The 22,693-nt window shown below is 38.3% G+C and overlaps 1 protein-coding gene across 1 annotated transcript in view; it reads right to left on the bottom strand.

Moving 5' to 3' along the window:
- LOC129750069 (clavesin-1-like) overlaps positions 1–16,769 on the bottom strand; it is a 63,469-nt gene extending 46,700 nt beyond the window's left edge. Inside the window, exon 1 of the mRNA XM_055745268.1 lies at positions 16,207–16,769. Within this exon, the coding sequence (XP_055601243.1) occupies positions 16,207–16,393 (187 nt within the window). The 5' untranslated portion in view covers positions 16,394–16,769. The remainder of the gene's footprint in view (positions 1–16,206) is intronic.
- Between the last annotated feature and the right edge of the window lie 5,924 nt (positions 16,770–22,693).

Raw genomic sequence — 22,693 nt, 5'->3', positions numbered from 1 at the left:
TTGGATATATAATGGGCGTGTAGATGCCCTAGAGACTAGTTATAAAAAGGTTATTATTAAATGATTTTTAAACCAATAATAGATATTATACGACCTTTATAAACTAGCGTTCAAAAATTATAAAACCAATCTGAATTTTATGTGTTACTTGGGATAGTAGTTTCAATAATGTTTCATGTGCACTTTACAAAATTGATGTTATAATTTGCGTGGTTGAAAATACTATAACGCAGAAATGGTAAAATTATAATGACAACGTCTTTGGAATAGCAACGCAATTTTTTTCCGTGTATAGTAAACACTGTTGTGACCAGGGTTGCCAACATTTTTTCCCCCAAATTCAGGGAGCTTGAATTTTTTTTTTTTTTTTGTTTCGATTATAGTCGTTTTACCATCTATATGGCATTCGCGACTTTATCAACGTTGCAGTTGGCGGATCGTTATTGAAAAACTTATCCGGTACAACTGTGTTCGATGTTTACTCTCGGGCTCGAACTCGCGGACATCGGCTCAGGAGACAACAGACTTGCCAACTGAGCTATATCACAAGCCCAGCTTGAAAATAAAAATTGGGGAAAATCAGGTTAACATAAAATGATCGCTGAGTCTCTTTTATGGTCACCGTTGTAAAATGTTAAGGACAGCTCCCAGGACAGGAAACAGTACCGTTCATAATTCTTATAAATTAGATATATGCTCACTGTTACTTCAACCTTTAAACGTGATATTATTTTGATTTCATGTCTTTTATTCATATTTCCTATTAAAGGTTGACCAGCATTTAACTGGCGAAATATAGCGTTTTCAAATATGTGATTCAGCAGTTGCGTTGAAAATCTGCCTCTTTGGACCTGTTTTATTCAAACTTGAATATTTGAGATACTTATCAAAGCCTTTTGCAAAAATTCTTTATAGTAGTTCTCACGAAGTTAAGCTTAAGTGTGGCAGATTTCAAAAGTTTGCGTAGCAAAACACGAGAACAGTTTGAGAAACTTAAAGTTTTTACGCAATAATCAACTTTCTCGAAGACTGCAAGTAATTTTGACTCTGAAGTTAAAATTTTTTAATTTATTTTTCCTTCTGTAAAAGGAAATTCCGATGAAATGGTTTGAAATTGAATTTTAGATATTTTTCAGAGTTAAGTTAAAACGCTATGCAGTCTTTAACAAAGAAGTAATAAATAATAAAAAGACATCAATGATTGATTTATCAAAAAACTGTTTTTTAAAACAGCAGACTTCGGACGCATCCCAGAACCCTACAAGAGTTGTGTAACTTTCTGCCCTGCTCTTTAAATGATATTGTGAGCAGAGCAAGAGTGGTGATCAGAGTGACGATGGGAGTTATTAAGCAAACACTAGCGACACCATGTCCTCCATAGGAAAATTTAGATCAGTTAGGGAGCTTTTGGAGAGCTTTTTGAAACTGCCATACATTCGTCCTAACTACAAAACGTCAAACATTTATCTGACATCGTGGGGCAGGGAGCTTTTTTCCTCACTCACACAACACTCAAAATTGAAATGAGTACTCTATAAGTGCGTCTTCCAAAGAGCACTCTGGAAGTATATACAAAGTGCGTCCAAGTAATTAATTGATGGTGTTGTTCCCTTTTTTTCGCTGTTTTTCCGAAGATGAATCAAAAAGAAAATAAAATCAATTAGGAACGAATGAGAACAAATCCTAATACACATTGGTTAAAAATTGGCATTTAATAACAAGCAATTCAGTGGAATCCTTATTAGCTATCTAGTCAAGGGGCAATCTCATCACGATTAGGTCCAAATTTTAAACTTTCAAAAACGCCAAATTGCGATTTTTTCGGTTTTGAGACAGCGTTTATTGCGTGATGACCGGCTTCAATTTTAATTTTTTTTATATACTTCTGTGTGCGTTGCAACACATCCGATTATGATAAATGGATCAAATCTTGAAGAAAATTTTCCTTGATTTTCAAAAACTCTCGCGTTGTCCTGATTTTTGAAAATTGAACACTAAAATGTTCTGAATTGTCCTGATTTTCATAAAAACATTTCAAGTATAAACGAATTTATAGTTATACTTTAATAAAATCGAATAAATCTGTAATAAAATAGTTAAACTCATTTAACAGGTGGGGGTAATCTTCGGTTCAGATGACGTTTGAATGGTGTTTTTCTATATGAACTACAGGCCAGCCAAAAAGGAGCTTTCACTGCTATTGCATAAATCAAGGCGTTTACAGCACCTGTACTTCACCTTTATTTTTGCAATCTAATCAGTGATGAGATTGTGATATGTGATTTCCATGACTCAAGAGGTGTCTAGAAAAATCCTGATTGTGTGCTTTGCATTGTTCTGATTTTTGAAGAAACCACCTGGCACCCCTGAATTGAGTTAAGATGTAAAGTAAACGATTATTTTACATTTCATAAATTTCATAAAACCATTTGAATATGAACCTCTGCCGGACCGCTTGGGAGCTTTGCTTTCTGTCGATTTTTTTTTGTTACGATGGGAAGGACGGTTTCCTAAAACACAATTAACTTCCCTAAAGCAGGCCACAGACTACTCAAATGATTTGTGCAAATTCGATGATTCCACGACAATTGTTTGATTCTATGCCCGCCTACACACGATACAAACAAATTTCACCCGAACACAAAGGATTGGTGGGGGAAAAAACAGCAACAACAAAAACCCCCTTCACCCCGGCTGGGGCTGAGTAAATAGCCTAGATTTTTTTACAAACAGCACATCATGCCACAGAGGGTTGTTTGTGCAAAACATTTCGATCCGGACCGATTTTACTCAAACCGTTTGCGCGTTCATTCAAACAGTGCCATACACGATGCAAATCGTATTCACAGCGACAGAATGTCATCGAATTTCATCGCATTTGTGCAAATGTTGTGTAGTCTATGGCCCGCTTAAGATCAACACTGACGGAGCACACGTCACTCATGTAAGTGAGTGCCGAATATTTATTTTTTGGGAAGCATCATGAGCAGAGTGTGTGCTGTTTGCCGCTCACAAGAGTGTGGGTTCTACACATCTTATTTGTGAAGCTTTGCTTTTGCACTGTATGAGCGACACCTCAAGAGCCGTCCGAAGCCTGCTCATCAGTAACAGTGGATGCGATAGACAAAATCTGACAAAACAATCGAGTTCAGGACGCCAAAATCTTTTGAAACCAGTTATAAAACATTGATAAAAGATTTCAATTCAATTGAGTATGAAGTTATTGAGTTCAAGGTTGGAATGACGACAAGCAAGCACAACATAGATTACAAAAATTTTTTGTTGGGACCAAACTGCTCTTTTACCTCTCCTTTAAAAAAATTTACAATCGGAAAATGAACAATGATGCGGCTAATATTAAAAACATCACTTCATATTTTTTGCTAAAAAATACAAAAGAAAATTTACCTTCCAATCTTCTGGGCTTTCCCACTATTCCCATTTTATTTGTTTTCTTCGAAGCGTGTCTAGTCATTTGTCCTATACGGGCTTACTCTAGGAAAAGGTCCTTATTTTGAAATTATCAAAACATTTACACTCAATGACTATTAAAAATAGCACTTCAGCAATACTTATACAAAGCAAAGAAGTTGAAATTTCATATACAACAAACCCATGCTTCTAAGTGGTTTGTTTTCATCAAAAGAGGTGTTTGTTTAATTTAATTTTTAGGAAATCAGAGAAATTGCAAATTGACAAAAACTTCGAAAATCAGCTACCTTTGATAATTTATCAATAATGTTGTGTTTCGTATTTTGAAAATCCAAAGATGCAAAAATTTGCCAGAATACGTTAACTTTCCAATCCTTTTTTCAAAATGTATCTTGTGTTACTTAAACAATTTTGACGGTTTATTGATTGCAAAGTACGGGCTTAACACCATTTTTTTTGCATTTCTTTTGGTCATAATCTCAATAATTTTCTCAAAAATATATCCTCGTGCACAACGTGTAGCTTCTAACTGCAGCTTCCTTGGACACTAAGTGATTTTTTTAGCATTTTGTAGCTGATCTTCAGTCTTTTTTCTAAGCCAATTTTTTGGGACTTTTTTTTCTTAGACTTTGAATAACGGGAAACTCAAATGGTGTAATTAGCTGAATATTATTTGAAATAGATCTGAGTAACATAACGAGATTTTTAAAACTATAAATTCTGTAAAAATTGTGTGTTAAACAAGAGAGATATTGCAGTTCTAAGCGAGGATTGTCAAATTGACACTTAAAGTCTTAGTAAGGATTTTTTTCTTGGGCTTTCAGGGTGCGTCCATAAAAATGTAATGATGCAAAATCAAAGAGTTCAAGAATTCATTGAGGGTCCCCTGAGATTTTTTTTTATTTGGATGCACCCGAACACAATTACAAACCGCAAAACTTCCAATAGCGTCATATTGACATTCAAGAGCGGATTAGGGTTTAACCTTTAGAACATTTTTTATTTTATATTAACTTGAATTTTTTAAAATCTGCAAAAATTCTGTCGTTCGACCAAAAAGGAAACATTTAAGACAACGGGGTTTTTGAAATTTGAGATAAGTTGCAATTCGACACACCCTAATGTACATAATTAGTTAAGCTTTAACAATCAGGCAGGCGCGGGATGCACTGCATCAATACAGCCTATCCAAGAGCAAGGATTATCGAAAGCTGCGTGCCTACCTACCTACGTCCAGCAACCTCAAACCCAGTCAAGGTTAGGGTTAAATTCACACTATCATGGCAGGCTAAAACCGGTAGAGACCACTCTTGGGGGTAGTAAGTTACCCAAACCGCATTTATGAGAGTTTACGGTACGCCAAACCAGCAATGTACCACTAGCCGACAAAGTTTGCGAAAAATAGTAGGCAGCAGCGGAAAGCCGACTCGGCGTGGTAGTCTAACTTCCAAGGGTCTTTCGCGAGTAAAGATAACTACTACAACTGCAAAACTTCCAACTAAGTGGCTTGAGAACAGCAAAATTACCTACCTCCGGCTGGATGAGTCCATTTGTTTATGGCTTTTTTTTATTGTTTACCTCGGTTGCCTTGACAGCTACACTTCACACCGCCTGCTGCTGATGAGACACACCCGAGCGATGCCGCATCGTCCCGGCCGCTTGCTTTGATTTAGCGCGCTACTCATTGGAGCGGAACAGAAATGTTGGAAACTTTTTTTTCTTTCTTGTTGATCTTGACAGAAGTTTAGTTTGACGATAAATTAGCCGGTGCCTAGACGACACACCCTTTGGTTCGCGTGGGATTTGTGATTATGCGACTTTTTTTTTCTGCCCAAAACCTCTTATCGAGGGATTAAAAAATTTCCACGATCGAAGATAGTATGGATCGTTGCATGTCAAAGTCAAAGCTTCTACCCTTCAGAGGCCCGTCTCTATTATCGGATGATGTTTTCAAAATAGTCACATGAATCAACGCACTGCGAACCGAGTTTCATAATACCCAGGAAGTGTTACTCGACAACCGAGTTCTCGCATAACATTACCTAGCGTCACTTTTCACTAGCTTCCTTGATTGTGCAACAATTGAAATTCAAATCTAATCAAATGAGGTCATTACGGAGTTGTTCCGTTTGTCACAGTTTGATTACCGTAAACTGGGGGAACTTTGATCTGCGGGGTAACTTTGATCAACATGAATTTTTTGCAGATAATCATTATTAACTAAGTGTAAAGTTAAAATATCTGAAAACTGTTTAATACGTTTGAAAGCCTGTAGATTGAGGTACATACGAGCTTAATTTGGTTTTTATTAGAAGATTTTTTATATCACTTAAAATTTAATTGTAAATTCTTAAAATATCTGGTTTTTTGAAGGCTCACAAACAAACATCTCTCCTGATCAAATTTAAGCATTTAGGAGCAAATGGGCTGTTTATTGTGAAATTTCAACTCTTTTCTTAGTTTAGGTTAAGTTTCAGTGTGATTTTTATGGTCATTTGATGATAATTTTTGGATATTAAAAAAAATGGTCATTTTCCATGAAAAATCCCGTATAGAAAAAATGGCTACAAACCCTATCAAATTGTTAAATTTGAAGAAAAAAAGAACATGGGAACAGTACGAGGACTTAGGGAATTGCATGAAGGTAAAATTTTATTTGTTTTTGAGGCCAAAAAAATTGAGAAATGTTTATAATTTTTGCCCCTAAATGTATGCAGCAACATTGTTCATCTTTCGAGTATATTTGATTTTGATAGAAAACGTTGAAAAATTCAATTGAGTCAAAAAAAAAAAATTACTGTTATCGATGTTTTGAGCACTCTGTGCTAAATGGCATCAAAACAATAAATTTGAAGATGATAAGATACGAAAAACCCAGAGTGATCAAAGTTTCCCCGAAACTCGAAATCTGATTTTGTAACAAACATTTAACTATAACCTCCAATGTCGTTTGAATTTACTGTAATCAATGATCATGTTTAATACTCCTCACCTCAGTAAGGGTTTTGAAGCTTTTAGGTATTACGAAAAAGCAATCCCTTCCAATATATTCAAAGATGAATGAAAAAAGTGATCAAAGTTCCCCCAGTTTACGGTACCTATTAGCATCTCACTTTAATAGCGAATAGGCATGAACTCGCAGAACTATCGTTGAATACCTAGTGGTAAATTTGATGTTACAGTTCAATCACCTCGTCGTCGTGTGCCATACCACAACACAAGAAGTGTGATCGCACCGTAGCATGCTTTGACGCATCGCTTCTCTTCTTCCTCAACAGACGGATTTAGGTAAAGGCAGGAAAACCCCAAATGTGTTGTTCAATGGCCTACTGAGAGAGGCGTCACTTTTTGTCCAAATGTCATCCCAAAAATAGTTCTTCCTCAATGACGCCAAACTGCAGTGAAAAAAATCTCAGGAAAAAAAATTAACAAACAAGAATTGGTGGGTGCTAATCGAAAGTTCCACTCAATTTAACATTTGCAAAAATGATTCATCATCGTCAAACACAGAATGACACCCTATGTTACTTGCTCAAACGACAGGTGAGAGTTTCGTACACAATTTGATAGCATCATTAGCGCTTGAAGCGAAAAAATTTGTGCGAAAAGCTATAATCTGTATTTAAAACTGCATTTTTCTGCCTCTGTATTTGTTAGTTCAATTTCTTTATTTTCTTTTTCTAGCAATGACTTTGATGTTTCAATTCGAAAACATCTGTTTGAATCAATGTAATTATAAAATAGATTCCAATTATTGTTGATTCTTGCTCTTCACGCCTAACAAGGTTCAACAAATTAACATTTTAATGTTGTTCGATTTTCCGCCGACGACGATGACGACGAACCTCTTTTTCCGGTGCGTGATTTTCCCATCGGCTTGAACGCTGTAGGTTTTTTCCCCCTCGGTTTCCATTCCGTAATCCATCGGGGTGTGAAAAACGGCCGGCCAATTCACCCGTGTTGAGTGAAAAATCACGGCCATTAAATCGTTGTACCATTTTGTTGATCTCGCAGCTTCAATTATCTACTAGGTGTATCTATACCTAATCTTTCTAACAGAATTTGCCCTAATAGTAATTTTGCTGTTGTTGCTATGGGTTGCCGATGCAAAGCCAACCTAGACCTTAAACCGGGAAAGAGCAAGTTCCTTGTCGCATTTTATTGCTGCAGTAAGTATTTTATTCATCTAGGAACTTGATCGAAGTAGGCTAGCTAGCTGCTAATCAAGCTTCACAGTTCATGGGTACGTTACGTAGACAGGTAATACGCGTGCAGCTAATAATTATTCCGGATACCGTGTTGTCGATCGCTTCGAATTATACCTACTTGCGTCTCACCCTGTGATTTATCGATCGATAAACAGAGCGGATTTGTGGAATCGATTTTGAGATTGAAAATCGACATCGACAAGATGGCATTCTTGAAGGCAAATGGTTAAGTTATTTGCATTTTGAGGGATTCCTGACACTAAAATATTCCGATCGATGATAGTCCAAAGCATGGGTGTCAGCAATGCCACGGTCAATTAAGGGCTTCACCTATGAGGCGAGCCGTAGGAACGCCAAACTTGTTAAACTAGTTCAGGTTTGCGGCGTATTACATTTGCATATCCCTAATCGTAAACTGAACTTTGTACAATTTTATGTGCCGCTGTTTCGTCAAAGCTAAACCTTTGTTTTCTGTATTATTTTGTCAACGTTTGTCTGTTTTTGTTTTCGTTTGATTGCTTAACTTTGTTTTAGATGTTGTGAAATTTGTTAAGAAGCAACAATCCATACAGTCGTTGTCAGATGCTCAAATCGTTAGGAAAATTTTAGTTTAGCTTAGCTTAGCTTGATTGACCACTAACATCCATCTTAAATCGTAAACTCCAAAATGCATGGTTATAGAAAATGTATGCATTATTGGTCCCAAATCAAATTATGACAACAATCACTTCGAGTTCCACGATCATTGGTGTGGCTTAGTAGAACAAGTTTCGCATTGCCATAGGTTGCTACTCCGTGATTGATCGAGGCCATCAATTTTGTTCAGAGGTCTAATGAATGGTGCTTGGGGATAGCAGCTCATTCACACTTCCCAAAACTGATGCTCTCTCTTTGAACTTCAATAACGGCGCCGGCCAAGTCCTAGTAGTCAATAGATAGATTAAGAAAAATTACCTCTGCAGCCTAACAAAGTAATTTTGGTTGGGAGTGGGATAAAAGGAATTGATGGGGTAACACTTTTGACTAGTGTTACGGTGAACCACAAACATTATTTTCATAACTCCTATTAGTTCCTATTGAAAGCTTTAAGTTCATAAAGAGGTATGTCAAGTTTAATGGCGACAAAAAAGAAAAAAATAACTATAAAGCAAAGAAAAAAAATCAATACAGAAAACCACTCAACCACAATTCAGTTCCACTACAACACTTAACTTTGATTTTATTACCATTCATAACTATTCCATGCATTTTTCATTGTATTTCGGAATGGAATCGTTCACTTCCCGAAAGTCACATTGAAGGTCACTGAATTTGTTCCATCTCGAAAGATGATCCAGTTTTCCTTCGTCCAGTTTCCAGTTTCCAGATTTTGAAATTTGATTGGATTTGGCTGATGACAGGAAAAAATACGCGATTTCTTTCTTCGGCCACAGCCTACCTTTCCGATGCTGAAATCGTAAAGTGAATTTCGCATTTGAATAAACTTTTATTTTGAATTTGATCGATTTAATTGCCACAAAAAAAGATAAAATAGATGGTAAACTCTTTTCTAACTTAACAACGCGTTTTTTTTAACTCAGAAATACAGTACCTTTATTATTGTATAGAAATTGGATGCACGCGCACTATCACTTCGACTTTGAACATCCATAACTTTTAACTCTGATGATATCTTTCGATCAAATGTTCTGCGTAAGATAGATCAACTAAAGCTTAGTTCTTTTAGAAATGGGACACTTTCATTTGCTAATAGCTCGTTAACTAGTTATTGGATATTGAAAATTTTGACAGCATTTTGTTGGCTGTAAAAAGTACTATTCGACCTATTTTTTTCAAAATTTAAAATTTACGCGTTTTTGAGATATGTACGATGCGAGAGAAAAAGAAAAAAATAATTTTGCACAGTTTCCTTGAAAATATGTCATTATCAAATTGATAGCTGACAAAACCGTTGATTATTCAAAGAATTACTGAGTTTTTGTGGTGGATAAGTATGCAAACACTGTCAATAATGTCCACAAAGCTCAAATCAAGCATTGGAGAGAAGCACATGATCGGCAACAACGGTTAAGTATCATCAAGGAAGTCAAGTCTCATACCAGCACTTTTAATTTTCAATAAACGAAAAACTAAGGGTAGATCGCTGAAATGTCCAAAACAATTTTCTCCGATAAGCTGAAAGTGTCGCCTAGTGATGACTCATTGAAATCCAACCTCAAACAACCATTTTTTGATAGTTCCAAAGCTCATAAGCTGTAAAACCGGTACCGAAAAAAAACGTTCAAAAATGTGGTCAAAAATAATCAAATTTTTTCATTTCGAAACAACTGTATCCACTTAAATGCTTCCAGTTTCCAGTTTCCAGAGAAGTATTGGACCAAAAAGTATCAGAAATTGAAGAAGGAGGGTGAAGCCACCTAAAATATAGATTTTACGAAGCATAAGTTGGAGAAACTGATCAATACCTTGACTGAAAAAAGTGTGCGCCGGCCAATGGGAGATACCAAGAATAAAGTAGAAATTTCTTTAATAAAAAACGGTAAATATTTTTTTTCAAATTTTTTCATGAAAGATCATAACATTACCTTCTTTTTCTTCATAGAAAGTATTTCGTTCAAACGAATGGTTTTTTAGATACAGGCATTCGTAACTGTCCCATTTCTAAAAGAACTAAGCTTTATCACACTATTATATCACAAAATTTGAATTTTCTAGTTTGTGTGGTCGTATCGGTTTTCTTCACGAAACGTTTGGACAATTTTAACACCATGATTTTGGAAAAAAAAATAACGACCCATACACAACCAGAGAAAATATCAAATCGTGCACCATTGTTGTACATAAGTCCGCTGCAAGATTTGTATGGAAATTTGAAATTTTGTGAATTCGATTGAAATGACTAAAATACAGCATGGAAATCAAAATTATGAACTTAGCTGTGCAACGATTGGCAAATCACCCTATAAGTGGACTGTTTATAAATTTTCCATTGCAGGTTTTTAGTTAAAAATTTAAAACTTCAAACTTCCAATTACACATTGGGGCGTGGGAAGGACGAAAGGTTGAAAGGACACTGTTGTGATTTTATTATTAAACTTCTAGATTCATCAAATCGAATTTGGCTTTTTCGGTCTTGGATGTAGATCGAACAACGATTGTTTTCAAAAAAACCCGACGTTTCGGCCAAATTCTGAATTGAAAAAGAAAGACAAACTTATAAAAAAATAAAAAATAAAAAATAATAGGACTATCAAATTCGGTAAATTTTTTTGATAATAAATACAAATTATGAAAATGAAAAAAAAATTTTTTTGTGCATATTAACAGGAAATATTTTCTTTAAAAGCATTATACCATTATGAAAAATTATTCAAAATATAGGATTGAATTTTTGGAACTAATGCTTAAATGATTGATTTGGAAGTTTTTTGCGTTCTCAACTCAAATCTTTTGTTAGATTTTGTCAGTCATCTCTAATTCTGGTGATGTGGCGTTCAGAAGTTTTAAAATGGATCAGATTTAAATAAAACCAATCATTGATAACTGATGAACCAACAATCCTACAAGAAAAACAAAAACTGGTTATGAATCTGTGTATTATCCTCCTTTCAATCAAGAAATCACACTTTGTTTTTATTTCAGCGATTCATCGATCTTAAAAGCTAAATACTGTTCTAGAAATTTGAAAAGATATCATTCTGACATTACTAAAGAAAACCTTTGAGTAATAAAATAGAAGATTTCATTTCATTCAATAATTTTTTTTTGAAGATTACAGAAAAAATTAACTTTGGCATTGAAAATATCGCTCTCAAAATTCGTCAAAATTCCCGCATTTTACAGAATAGAGGAATGTAAACAAGAAAAAACTGATATAGCTTTTTCTGTCAATTCATGTTTGAATTCAGGGTTCCCAAATTAACCAAAATAAGCTCTTCAGTCCTTTGCACCTCGGAAAAATGTGCATTCTGTTACCTTGTGTAATTTATCCAAACCCTTTCGAATGTGGAGTTGAGCATTTAGAAGAACATGAAACAAAAAATAAAGTTGAGGCTGTAGTTGGTTTTTTGAAGGATATTACATTCGAGCTTACCCGGTGTGCTTTACTACTCCTTTTAAATATAAATTAAGTTTAAGCAAATTATTTACTTTTTTGAAGGTTTCATTTTAAATCAAATTTCAATAAAATTCATAGAAAACCGTTTAAAAATGAGAGCTGCATCTGGAGTCTTGAATTGCACTACATCTTGAAATTATTTTTCCAAGATGTGCAATTTTCGCTCTGTTTTTATTAGCTTCATTCATTAGCTTATGCAAAAATGTAAAGTTTACTGTTATTGATTCCTCAGCCTTACCCCTTTCAATGTCAATTGACTCACGAATTACTATAGACACATTTTTAGTATCTATGTAAATAACGGCGCATTTCGCTCCTATAGCGCTGATGGGGTCTAGTGGATAGGCTGGCGCGAATCTGGTAACCCAGGCGTACTGGGTTCGATTCCCGGTATCGGCAAGAAAACTTTTGGGTTCGAATCCCCTAAGTTGCCGATAGGTAAGATGTGTTCCATTGTATAAATAACTAAACGTACTAAATATTTCAGAGGGAATGCATCTGGGGATAACCTGAAGAGACTATTGCAAGCGGAGTGGATTGCCAACCATTGTAGGTCTCTGAAGGTTGGATGCCTTCCCTCGACGAACCATCGGCCGTGGATGCCCTAGAAGCAATTCGAAGGGCAAGCCACACAGACATAGGCTGGACCTTGCTACACCCAAAATTCAGCCGCTGTGCCAGAGGCGTGTAGTCAATTACATAGCATCATTGGTACAAGAAGATAACGCGACCGGTGCTGATTCGATTTGCTCCCACTGGCATTAATCTCCCAAGTTAACCGAATTGCGTATGTCTGAAAGAAACAAAATAAAAACGTTTGCACGTCCCTCCCTATCGCATCACAAGACGAAGAAGGATGGAAATAAATACCGGCCAACACCAGGTAGCCAGCGAACCGAGCACTGTGCGTTTGAATGTAGCAAAAGCAACAACAAAAATATCCTTCTAATTCAATCCACCGGCACCGGCAAACCACGGCCAAGCTAAGCTGTGCGTGTGTATGCAGTAAAAGCAAAAAAAAAACCAGATCCCTGCAACGTTACACGATTTGTCTATGTATCGTGTGACCAACATCTTTTAAATATGTGCTCGTGAATCTCGTTTTTAAGCTTTTTTCCTCAGATTTAAGCTTTTTTTGCCTTGCGAGCATAGGAGACTGAAGCTTAAATCTGAGGAAAAAAGCTTAAATCTGTCAAAACGAGAGGAAAAAAAGGGGAAATCTGAGAGATGTGCTCCACACGGTTTGAATAACATTGCCGGAAAGTGAAAAAAACATTGCTTCAATTCAATCCACCGGCAAACAACCACGGCTAAGCTGTGCGTGTGTTTGTAGCAGAGCAACAACAAAAGCATTCCTTCAATTCACCCGCAAACAACCACGCACCGGTCAAGCTGCCCGGCTTTAGCAGCTGTGTATATGTAGCGTGTGTATGTAATAGCAAGCGGTAAGCAAACACAGTTCTCATTCAATGGGTTTCCCGTTTCCTTCACTCCCGTTCCCTTTCCCGTTTCCATAAAAAAACAGCGGAATACCTTGAAAGGAGGCCAAACGCCGGGAAGCCTCCGTCGTGCGTTTTTTGTGATTGATCGGTGGCAGAAAGGCTATGACAAACAGCCCTCATCCTGCATGAAGCTAAAATAGTACACTGGTTAAGATGTCGGACTGGTAAGACGATTTGAATGGTGGTTTGAGTTCGAATCTCCCCACGGCGCTGTGGCTATTATTTTTATTTTCTTGTTTCTGGGATGGATTATCCAATAGGAACGAAATCCCATAAAATGTTTTTCTTGTTTCGCTTGAATGTAGTGGTCATGCATAATTTTGGTTGGAAGCCGAGTCCTTATGCCAGTTACGGTTTTTCAAACATACCGTCTTCGGCACAGTGCACATTTCAGAGCATTTTCGGCACAGAGATTTGCTAAAAAGGCATTGGATTTCTGTTACCTCTTCTCTGGGTGTACCGATGGGGGAACCATACATACATACATACATACATACAAATAACGGTGTTGGCAACCCTAGGTGCCCCGCCTACACAAAGGCGCAGGCGGTACCACCCCGGGCGCCAAGAGCATAGAGGTCGTTCAACTTAACCTCAACCACTGCTACACAGCACACCAGCTGTTGCGGCAGATGACAGTTGAGGAAAAGTTGGACATCGCGCTAGTGGCAGACCCATATCGCAGAGCTGCGAATGGCATTAATTGGGCGACTGATGATGCCAAACTGGCCGCGATATGGGTTACAGGTAGTTTCCCCATACAAGAAGTTGTGGCGACGGAAAACGAAGGCATGGTGGTGGCCAAAGTGAACGGGATCTACTGCTGTAGCTGCTATGCCCCCCCAAGATGGTCCTTGGAGAGGTTTGGCACTATGGTTGACAAGATGGTAGATGTGCTAATGGGGAAAAGCCCCATCGTTATTGCTGGCGACTTTAACGCGTGGGCCGAGGAATGGGGTAGCCGCCTCACAAACCCCAGAGGTCAAATTCTCTTAGAAGCCCTGGCGAGGCTTAATGTGGATCTGGCCAACTTAGGGAATACCAGTACCTACCAAGGTTGGAACGGGAGCGAGTCAACCATAGATGTCACCTTCGGTAGCCCGGGGTTGGTAAGCGATTGGATGGTGAGCGAGGCCTACACGAATAGCGATCACTTCGCGATTCGCTATCGGCTAGGCTCAAGTACGCGGACAGGTAGACGCGAGTCTCGTACAGGAGAACGCCTCTGGAAGACAACGCAGTTCGACCAGAACGTCTTTGTCGAAGCGTTGCACTGAGAGAGGAACCTGGACAACCTGTCCGCGGAGGAACTGACGAGGGTTCTAGCTCGCGCTTGCGATGCTGCGATGCCGAGAAGGGCCAAGCATAAAAGCACTAGGCCACCCGTCTATTGGTGGACGGAGGAAATTGCGGGTCTGCGTGCCGACTGCCATAGGGCAAGGCGCAGGATGCAGAACGCAAGAACCCAAGAAGAGCGAACGGAGCGTAGGCCACTCTTCACAAGCGCGAGATCGGCCCTCCGCAGAGCCATCAACGCAAGCAAGAGGGCACGTTTCAAACAGTTATGCCGTGACGCCAACGACTGTCCATGGGGTGATGCCTATCGGATAGTCATGGGCAGAACTAAAACTGGGGGTGCACCACCTGAAACGTGCCCCGATAAACTGAGAGTCATCATCAATGAGCTGTTCCCACAGCACGATGTTACCCGCTGGCCAACAGTCCCGTATGACTGGGACACCAGCGCCGAAGAGCGGATAACGGTGGAAGAACTTCGCGAGATCGCCAAGTCTCTCCAACCGAGGAAGGCTCCCGGACCGGACGGCATTCCGAACGTCGCGGTGAAGGCCGCGATCAGGGAATTCCCCGATATGTTCCGAACATCGTTGCAACGATACGTGACGGAACGGGTGTTTCCTGACACGTGGAAACGGCAGAAACTCGTTCTTCTGCCAAAGCCGGGTAAGCGTCCAGGAGACCCATCGGCATATCGGTTGATCTGTCTACTGGATACAGCGGGTAAGGTCCTTGAGAAGGTGATTCAGAACCGACTTCAGAGATACACGGAAAGTGAGGGCGGACTCTCGGGGAAACAGTTTGGTTTCCGTCGAGGTCGCAGCACCGTAGTCACATTTGTTGACTTTTAGATCTCTGAAACAGCAGGATTTTGAACACAAATTTAATTTTTCAAAATAAAGAAAGCAAAACAAATGAAAAGACACTGAAACACTATTTAAATGTTCAAGTGAGTTATTATAAGCGATAAAGTGAAAAGTACCAAAAGATGAACTCCATATAACTAATTTGTTTTCGTGAGTGATACTACTTAAGCACAATTTCTTCTACAATCACCCAACACTTGAGGCAAATTGATTTATCTTTCTTTCACTTCTTCTGACTTCTATTGCATAAACATATGGACGGCAGAAAAAGAGACGTGAGAGTTGCGTAAAGCATCATTAAACTAAGCCGTGTGAGCGCTCCTCAATATTTCAAGAGGAGAAACAAATGACTCGTCGCCGCAACGCAACCACGCATCAAGTTCAAGCTCATGGGAAGTGTTAATCCGCACACTTAGCACTGTCACTTTAACCAGTTCCGGATAACGAAGGTAATCGATATTCACCGCAAGACGCTAGCAGATCGCCAATGAAAAAGGTAAAGTAACGAATAGATAGATAAGTGGGTTTCGTTCATCACCAGAATTTAAATCACTACTGCCTGGATTCTGAACCGCACCTTGAACGTGACCTTGACGCGCTCAACATCACCACAACAATGCAAACGAGCTGCCGTCGAGCGACAGCAACAATAACAAAACGCGCCACAACAATCAAGTTGTTTGCGTTCGGCCAACTTGGATGGCCTGGCTGGAACCTGTTTGTTTTGGTTTTGTCGATGCGTGGTGCTGCAGTTCTGCTGTCAGACTTCAGATTCCGTTGCTTACCTTGCAGTTTGGCCCTTAAGTCCTTGAAGGCTTCGGCTACAATCTCCGGCGTTTCTCGCAGCTCCCGGACGGCTTTTTCCTTGGACTTGGCGTCGGTGTATTCGTCGTTCTCGAGACGCGTCTGGTAATGTTCGCCCAGCTGAATGTACGGGGTCTTATTCTCGTCGAACTTTATTTCCGCTGCCATTGTTTAATAGTAAAAAACCTGGACAATCACTTGAAAAAACACTGATTCACTTTCCACGTAAAACAATCGAGCCTCCTGGTTAGAAATTAGAAAGTTATGCCCCTACAATCACTTTTTCAAAGCAAACCCTCTAAATTATTGGGTTTTGTTCCCGTATAATTTTCCAAACTACTCAGCAAAACTAGTTTACTTTGATCGTTGCTGCACCACACGTGTTTGTGACTCGTCAGTTTTGAGCCTTCGGCCTACTATGTATTACAGTACGATGGTCATCCGGTAGTGGGTTTTTGTTGTCTCGTAACAACAACAACAACGGAAATCTATAACTAGAAGCCCTATATTCACAGATCGAGAGGCAACACCGCCGATCGCGACGAATGACTGGAGCCAAATGATTTACCGGTACGCGCGCGCGCCACACGGTTGCGGTTGATCGGATGGAAATGTTTAGAATTGAAACAACGGCGAAACGACGCGCCGCGTGGTCGATGTTGATGCGTCACCTTTCTGCTCTTTTGTGTACAGATTTATGCATGTATGCGAATGCGTTGAGAATTTTTTTTTCAGCGTAGCGTAGCGTAGACTCTAACGCTGAGCTCGTTTGGTACAACGGTACTGGAAGGGTTGAAATTCGTTCTACCAATTGAGGCGTTCGGATGTTCGACTGTGTGTCAGGGCTCTAGGAAACATGGACAAAATATTCCTTGATTTGGTTTTTTGGACCAGGGGATTATTTTTGACCACCTTGCTTGTATCTTATATCCCCAAGTAACACCGATAGTTTTATTAGGCTTCTCAAGCCCCTTATAAAACCAAAACTTTATCTAGTAGACTTCTATAAAACTTTAGATGTTACTTGGGTCTGTTATTATCTTGCTTATATCTTATATTGACCGATTCCAGTGTAACGTCATAACGTTTGCGAAACAATTTTTTGGAAAATTGTATGTAAATTTACCATAGTGTTGTAGCTATTGGAAATGATTGCTCTAATGCTGCTTAAATATGTTACATCGGGTGTTCCACAAGGATCCATTCTTGGACAGCTTTTATTTTCTATGTATATTAATGACCTATAAACTGTTTGCTGAAATACCAAAGTTCCTCTTTTCGCTGATGATGTTCAAATCTACATCTGTTGACCAGGAATTCCCTCTCATGAAGCAATAAGCACAGAGAACAGACATACAAGCTCGAACAAAAAATCGTCAAAAAAGTGTGTAAAATTTCAAATGCTACACAGTTAGAAAAATCCTTGTAACATTACATGCAACTGCATGGGTAGAAACATGGGGGAATCGGGTATTTACATGTATCAATACGGCTTAATTCATGTAAACTTCCCATCGCCTTCAACTGATTTGTTTACTGTAAACTTACATTTCCAATCATTCTTTTTGGTATGTTTGTTTATCCAATAAGAAAGCATCGATATTTGTCGATAAGAGATTTTAATATCTTACACATACATTTTATTTGATCCACACAAGAAAAATTGGTATTCAATAAATTTTTACGAATACCGGTTTTTTTGGTGATATTCTCCCGACGACAGCAACGGCGATTGACATGCTGGTAGGAAAATAAGTTGTCATGCACTCGGGGTAGCCCGAGCTTTCGTTGAATTCAAGTGGCATTTTTTCTGGAACAAATAAAATTGACCATTTGATATAATAATTACAATAATTAGAAGGGTATTAAGTTTTATTTCTCACTTACTTGCTTTAAAACTCAGCATGCACCACCTCGATTCGAGCAGAAGCGAACAGCACACGAGCAGGTACAACAAAATATGGTCGAACGTTGCGAACGCTAAGATTTACATGAAATTGCAAGCTAATTGATGAAGTTCGCCTTCGTTGGGAATCCAATAGGAACGAAAACAAAACAGAATTGGCAAACTGACGTTGACGCTGGATTTCGCATGCGGTGACATGTAAAGTTCATCTTAGCCTTTGAATGTTATACTCTGTTTCATATTTTTCGTGGCGTTGATGTGAAAACGTGCAATGTAAGATTACATTTTTCTTTCTGTGTATCACCAAAAAATACGTTAGAAATTGACTACAAATAGTGCCATCTATTGCGCCGTTCACATATTACAAATCAACTTTAAAGTGCCCAGTTTTCGAAAAGACGTAATCGTATATGAACTCACAAAAAATGAGTTCAATGTCTCGGTAAAATAGACGGCTTTAATTTTTTGATAGATAAATGAAATCAGAGTTACTTTTAACTGGGAGGAATTTCAATTTCTTTATTTTTGCACTACTATGACAGTTAAGATGACTAACAGCTTTTGTATAAGATTTCTCACTTCTTGAACAGTAATTTATGTTAGAAAATGCATTTCCTATGTCCAGTCAAGTACAAGAACATTCTTGACGATCAGTCTCACCCAGCAGTACTGATTCTAGGCATCTCAAAGCGGGTTACTTTCACATATAACTTCAGCATTCAGCTGTTTTAAACTTTGTATTTCTAACAAATTTGATGGAAAAAGATATTTTATTTTTTTTTATGATTAATTTTTTTATGCAACATGATGAACGTATTACGAAACTTCAATAGCGATTTTCTTGAAGCATGCTAAGCAGCTCATACGACCTATAGAAAACTGGCTGAAACTTAGTCAGCTTTGTTTTGACAGTTTTCTTTGGTGTGTTTGGAGACATCTGGTGGCCCAACCAAAAATCAAAAATTGGTTCAAAAAGGGTGTTGGGATTTTTACACAAGTTTTGTGGGCTAGCTTGTATGTCTGTTCTCTGTGCAATAAGCTCAATGAATGACGATCTACAAAACACATAAAACATTTCCATATAATTTGAACATAAGCAATGTCCCAGCATTGATTTTTGGTGATCAAAATATTGAGTTTGTTGATAAAGCCACAAGCTTAGGTGTAACAGTTCAGAGAGATTTAAAATGGGACGCATTAGTGAAGTCTCAGTGTACTAAAATTTAAAACACTTCACGAACACCCAAACTTAAAACAAGTATACTTCCCATTAACATTAAATTAAAACTCTTTAAAACCCTCTTTCTTACACATTTCGTTTTCGGAGCAGAATTATTTCTAAATGTGCAATAACCCTAGATAAGCCGTCTTCGATTAGCTTTGAATTGCTGCGTACGATATATTTTTAATTTAAATCGATTCCATAGAGTGAGCCATCACCATCAACAGCTTCTGGGTTGTCCTTTTAAAGTTTTCTATAAATATAGAGCTTGTTTGTTCTTGCACAAAGTTGTTCAAACGGGTAAACCATCTTATCTTCATGAAAAGCTTACTAGATCTCGAAGCCTTTTCTCTTATTTTCCTCTCTATCTATTGACTACTAGGACGTGGCCGGCGTATTGATGTATAAAAAGAGAGAATTAGTTTTGTTCATTGAGAATATGCTGTCAATCCCAGACACGATTCTTTTGACCTCTGGACAAAAATGATGGCCTCGGTCAATCACGGAGTAGCAACCATTGGCGATGTGGAATTCTTTCTACTTAGCCACGCCTGCGGTTATGGAATCCGAAATGTATAAGTACTAATGATTACGGAATAAAGTCGAGCACTAAAGTATCAAATCAGTTTGAGTAATAGTTTAAAGTGGCATTTCTGATTCAATGACTTAAGGTGGATGTGAGTAGCCGATCAAGCTAAGCTAAGCTAAAGCGCTACAAATTGGAATCAAAAGTACTTTTATTGATCTGATCGTTATCAAAATATAATAAATAGAAGTCGTGGCGTGACAGCGCATTACTTTTTCCTCCGTTCTGATTATTTTTAACCAAACAGTTTTTTTTTGGCTCTTTATACGACCAAACTTTATGAAAATTTCAGAAAAGTATCAGTTTGTTACAACTAACAAATAGCTGTTATTGATTTTTCGAAATTTTGATTCCAAATTATTTCACAGCGATCTAGTCACGTGACGTCACAACGCGCCATTATTTTTGAATCACGGTTTTGCAAACTGTTGTGGCCATGAAAAGCCATTGGTGGACTGTGGGTGCGGCGCTTGGCAAAACGACCACTGGTGGGACTCATTCCCCTCGTGGAAGTGAGCCTCTCCTAGACAACCCCTGGTGGCTGTCTCACCAGTGGAGGCAAGTCCTCGGACTGTACCTGGAGGCCAAGGCCGCGTCGATGTGAGCGCTTGGGAAAACAACCACCGATGGCCCGTTCCTCTCGTGGGATTGGACCTTGAGGGACAACCACGCATGGTTGCCCCATCAGTGGAGGCAGGTCCTTTTGACGCTGCCTGGCGGCCAAGGCTCGGGGGGGATCTCGGTCGCCTAGTTGACCGAGATCCAAACTCTTTCAGATGGAGGGCTCTGAAAAGAGCCGATTGTGGCAGCTGGACCCGGGAGCAAGGCGTCAGAGCGAAGCAACGGAGAAAGGAGGCAATAGTATCGGCTTACACACTATTTATTTCTCTATTAACTTAATTCTACTATTTACACTTTATCTATATACACTTCCGCCCTTCTTGGCGGTTTGATTACGACTGACTCCCTGCGCATCAAAGAATGCGCCCTTAAATAGGCTGTGGGGCAAGCACTCAAGCACGTGCTTGCATCAGATGGAAATGCCTCGAACCTTCTAGGCGCTTTCAGCGAGAGCAGCCGTCTTGCTCTCTCAGTGTGGCACTCTCGCGTCCATTCTCAGTCCGCTTGTCGGACTGAACACAAACCGTTTCGTGACATCACGAAATTTTATTTTCAGCTGCAAGAAATAAATCAAATTGTAATCTCAAAATTAATACTTAATTAACTTAAAAAACGTAGAAATTTAACAAATAATGTCATTTGGTGATGAAATAAATCCATTTAATCTCAAAAAATTAAGTGCATTGAATCCAAAAAGGCCAAAAAACTGATAAGGTGTGCAAAACCATTCAAATTTCGTAGCGAAAACATGCCAAACATGAATAAATTGTGTTTTTTTACTTGAAAATTAGCAAACCAATGTCTTAGTAAGATTAGCTTTAGAAATCCTATCCCTATGGTATCGGAATTGAATTTAGAAAATCCTTGAAATCTGTTATATTTATCTAGAATCAAAAATGTAAACTGTAATTTTTGACGAAATTTGTTTAAAGATCCATGAAATTATCATATTTTCTGAGATTGCAACAACTTTGTTCAAAATCTCATTGCAATAATCTTATACGCAATTTCGAAGTTGAAAACAGTTTTTCACCGTTTGTAAAAAAAATCAGGGCTTTTAGGACAGAATGAAACTGTGGAAAAATTTCTTGGAGATACGCACAGAAAAATGAAATTTATGAAAATACATTTCAATAACCATCCAACGCGCAATGCCGAGGAGACAGTGATTTCTCTAAAAACTAGAAATATATGGTTTAAGTTTTCGACCGGGAATGATATATAGTAATTTAATTTTGGCTTTTTCGGTCTTGGTTGTAGATCAAACAACGATGGTTTTTGAAATACCCGACGTTTCGACCAGTTTTGTTGGTCTTTTTCAAGGGAATTTGCTGTCTGTTGTTTTTGTCGATTTCGTTTTAGTCCAACGGCTAGGAGTCCATTGATTGCTGCTCGTATATTTCAACGGATGAAACGAAAAAGTTTTCATCCGTGGCACTATGATCACACTGTTTACGTTCGGTTTAAATTTAGATGGAGTGATGGAAAAAGACCAACAAAACTGGTCGAAAAGTCGGGTATTTCAAAAACCATCGTTGTTTGATCTACATCCAAGACCAAAAAATCCAAAATTAAATTACTAAAAATATATTTTTACACTTTTAGATTTTAGCTTCAGACTTTTAAATGGAAATGATGGTGAAAAGAACCATCTGTTTTGAAATTAAAAGGGAACCAAATAATGGCTATCCCGAGAGGGAAAATATGGATAAGCTTTTGATACAATGGAAACCCCTTTCAAATGTGATTGAGTAACTTATCGTTATTTAGTCAGTCACTCATTTACTGATGGCGGGATTTTAATGGAATCAAGATTGAGAACTAGAATTTGGACGAAATCAATAACAGGGTTATCACCGTTTGTAGCGAAAAAAATTAAGTCTTCAAAGAGGCCCGATTTGCAGCACACGCGTTTTCTCTGCCGTCCGTGAAAATTCCTGTTTACATCAGTTTTTCCGATGTTTGTTTTTGAAAAATAAACAGCTTGATCGTGTGATTGAGTGTTTTTCGATGAAGTGGCATCGGATGGTGTCGAAGAACTGTTGTGAAAAAGTGTATTTTAGTAAATTTATTCGAAGAAATTCTATCTTTATTCAAATCTGTTTGATGTGAATGGTGGATTCTTTTTAAATA

This window comes from Uranotaenia lowii, chromosome 2, assembly GCF_029784155.1.
Source record: "Uranotaenia lowii strain MFRU-FL chromosome 2, ASM2978415v1, whole genome shotgun sequence".
Lineage (NCBI taxonomy): Eukaryota > Metazoa > Arthropoda > Insecta > Diptera > Culicidae > Uranotaenia > Uranotaenia lowii.
The sequence above is the reverse complement of the archived record's forward strand: the minus strand, read 5'-3'. Positions and strand labels throughout refer to the sequence as shown.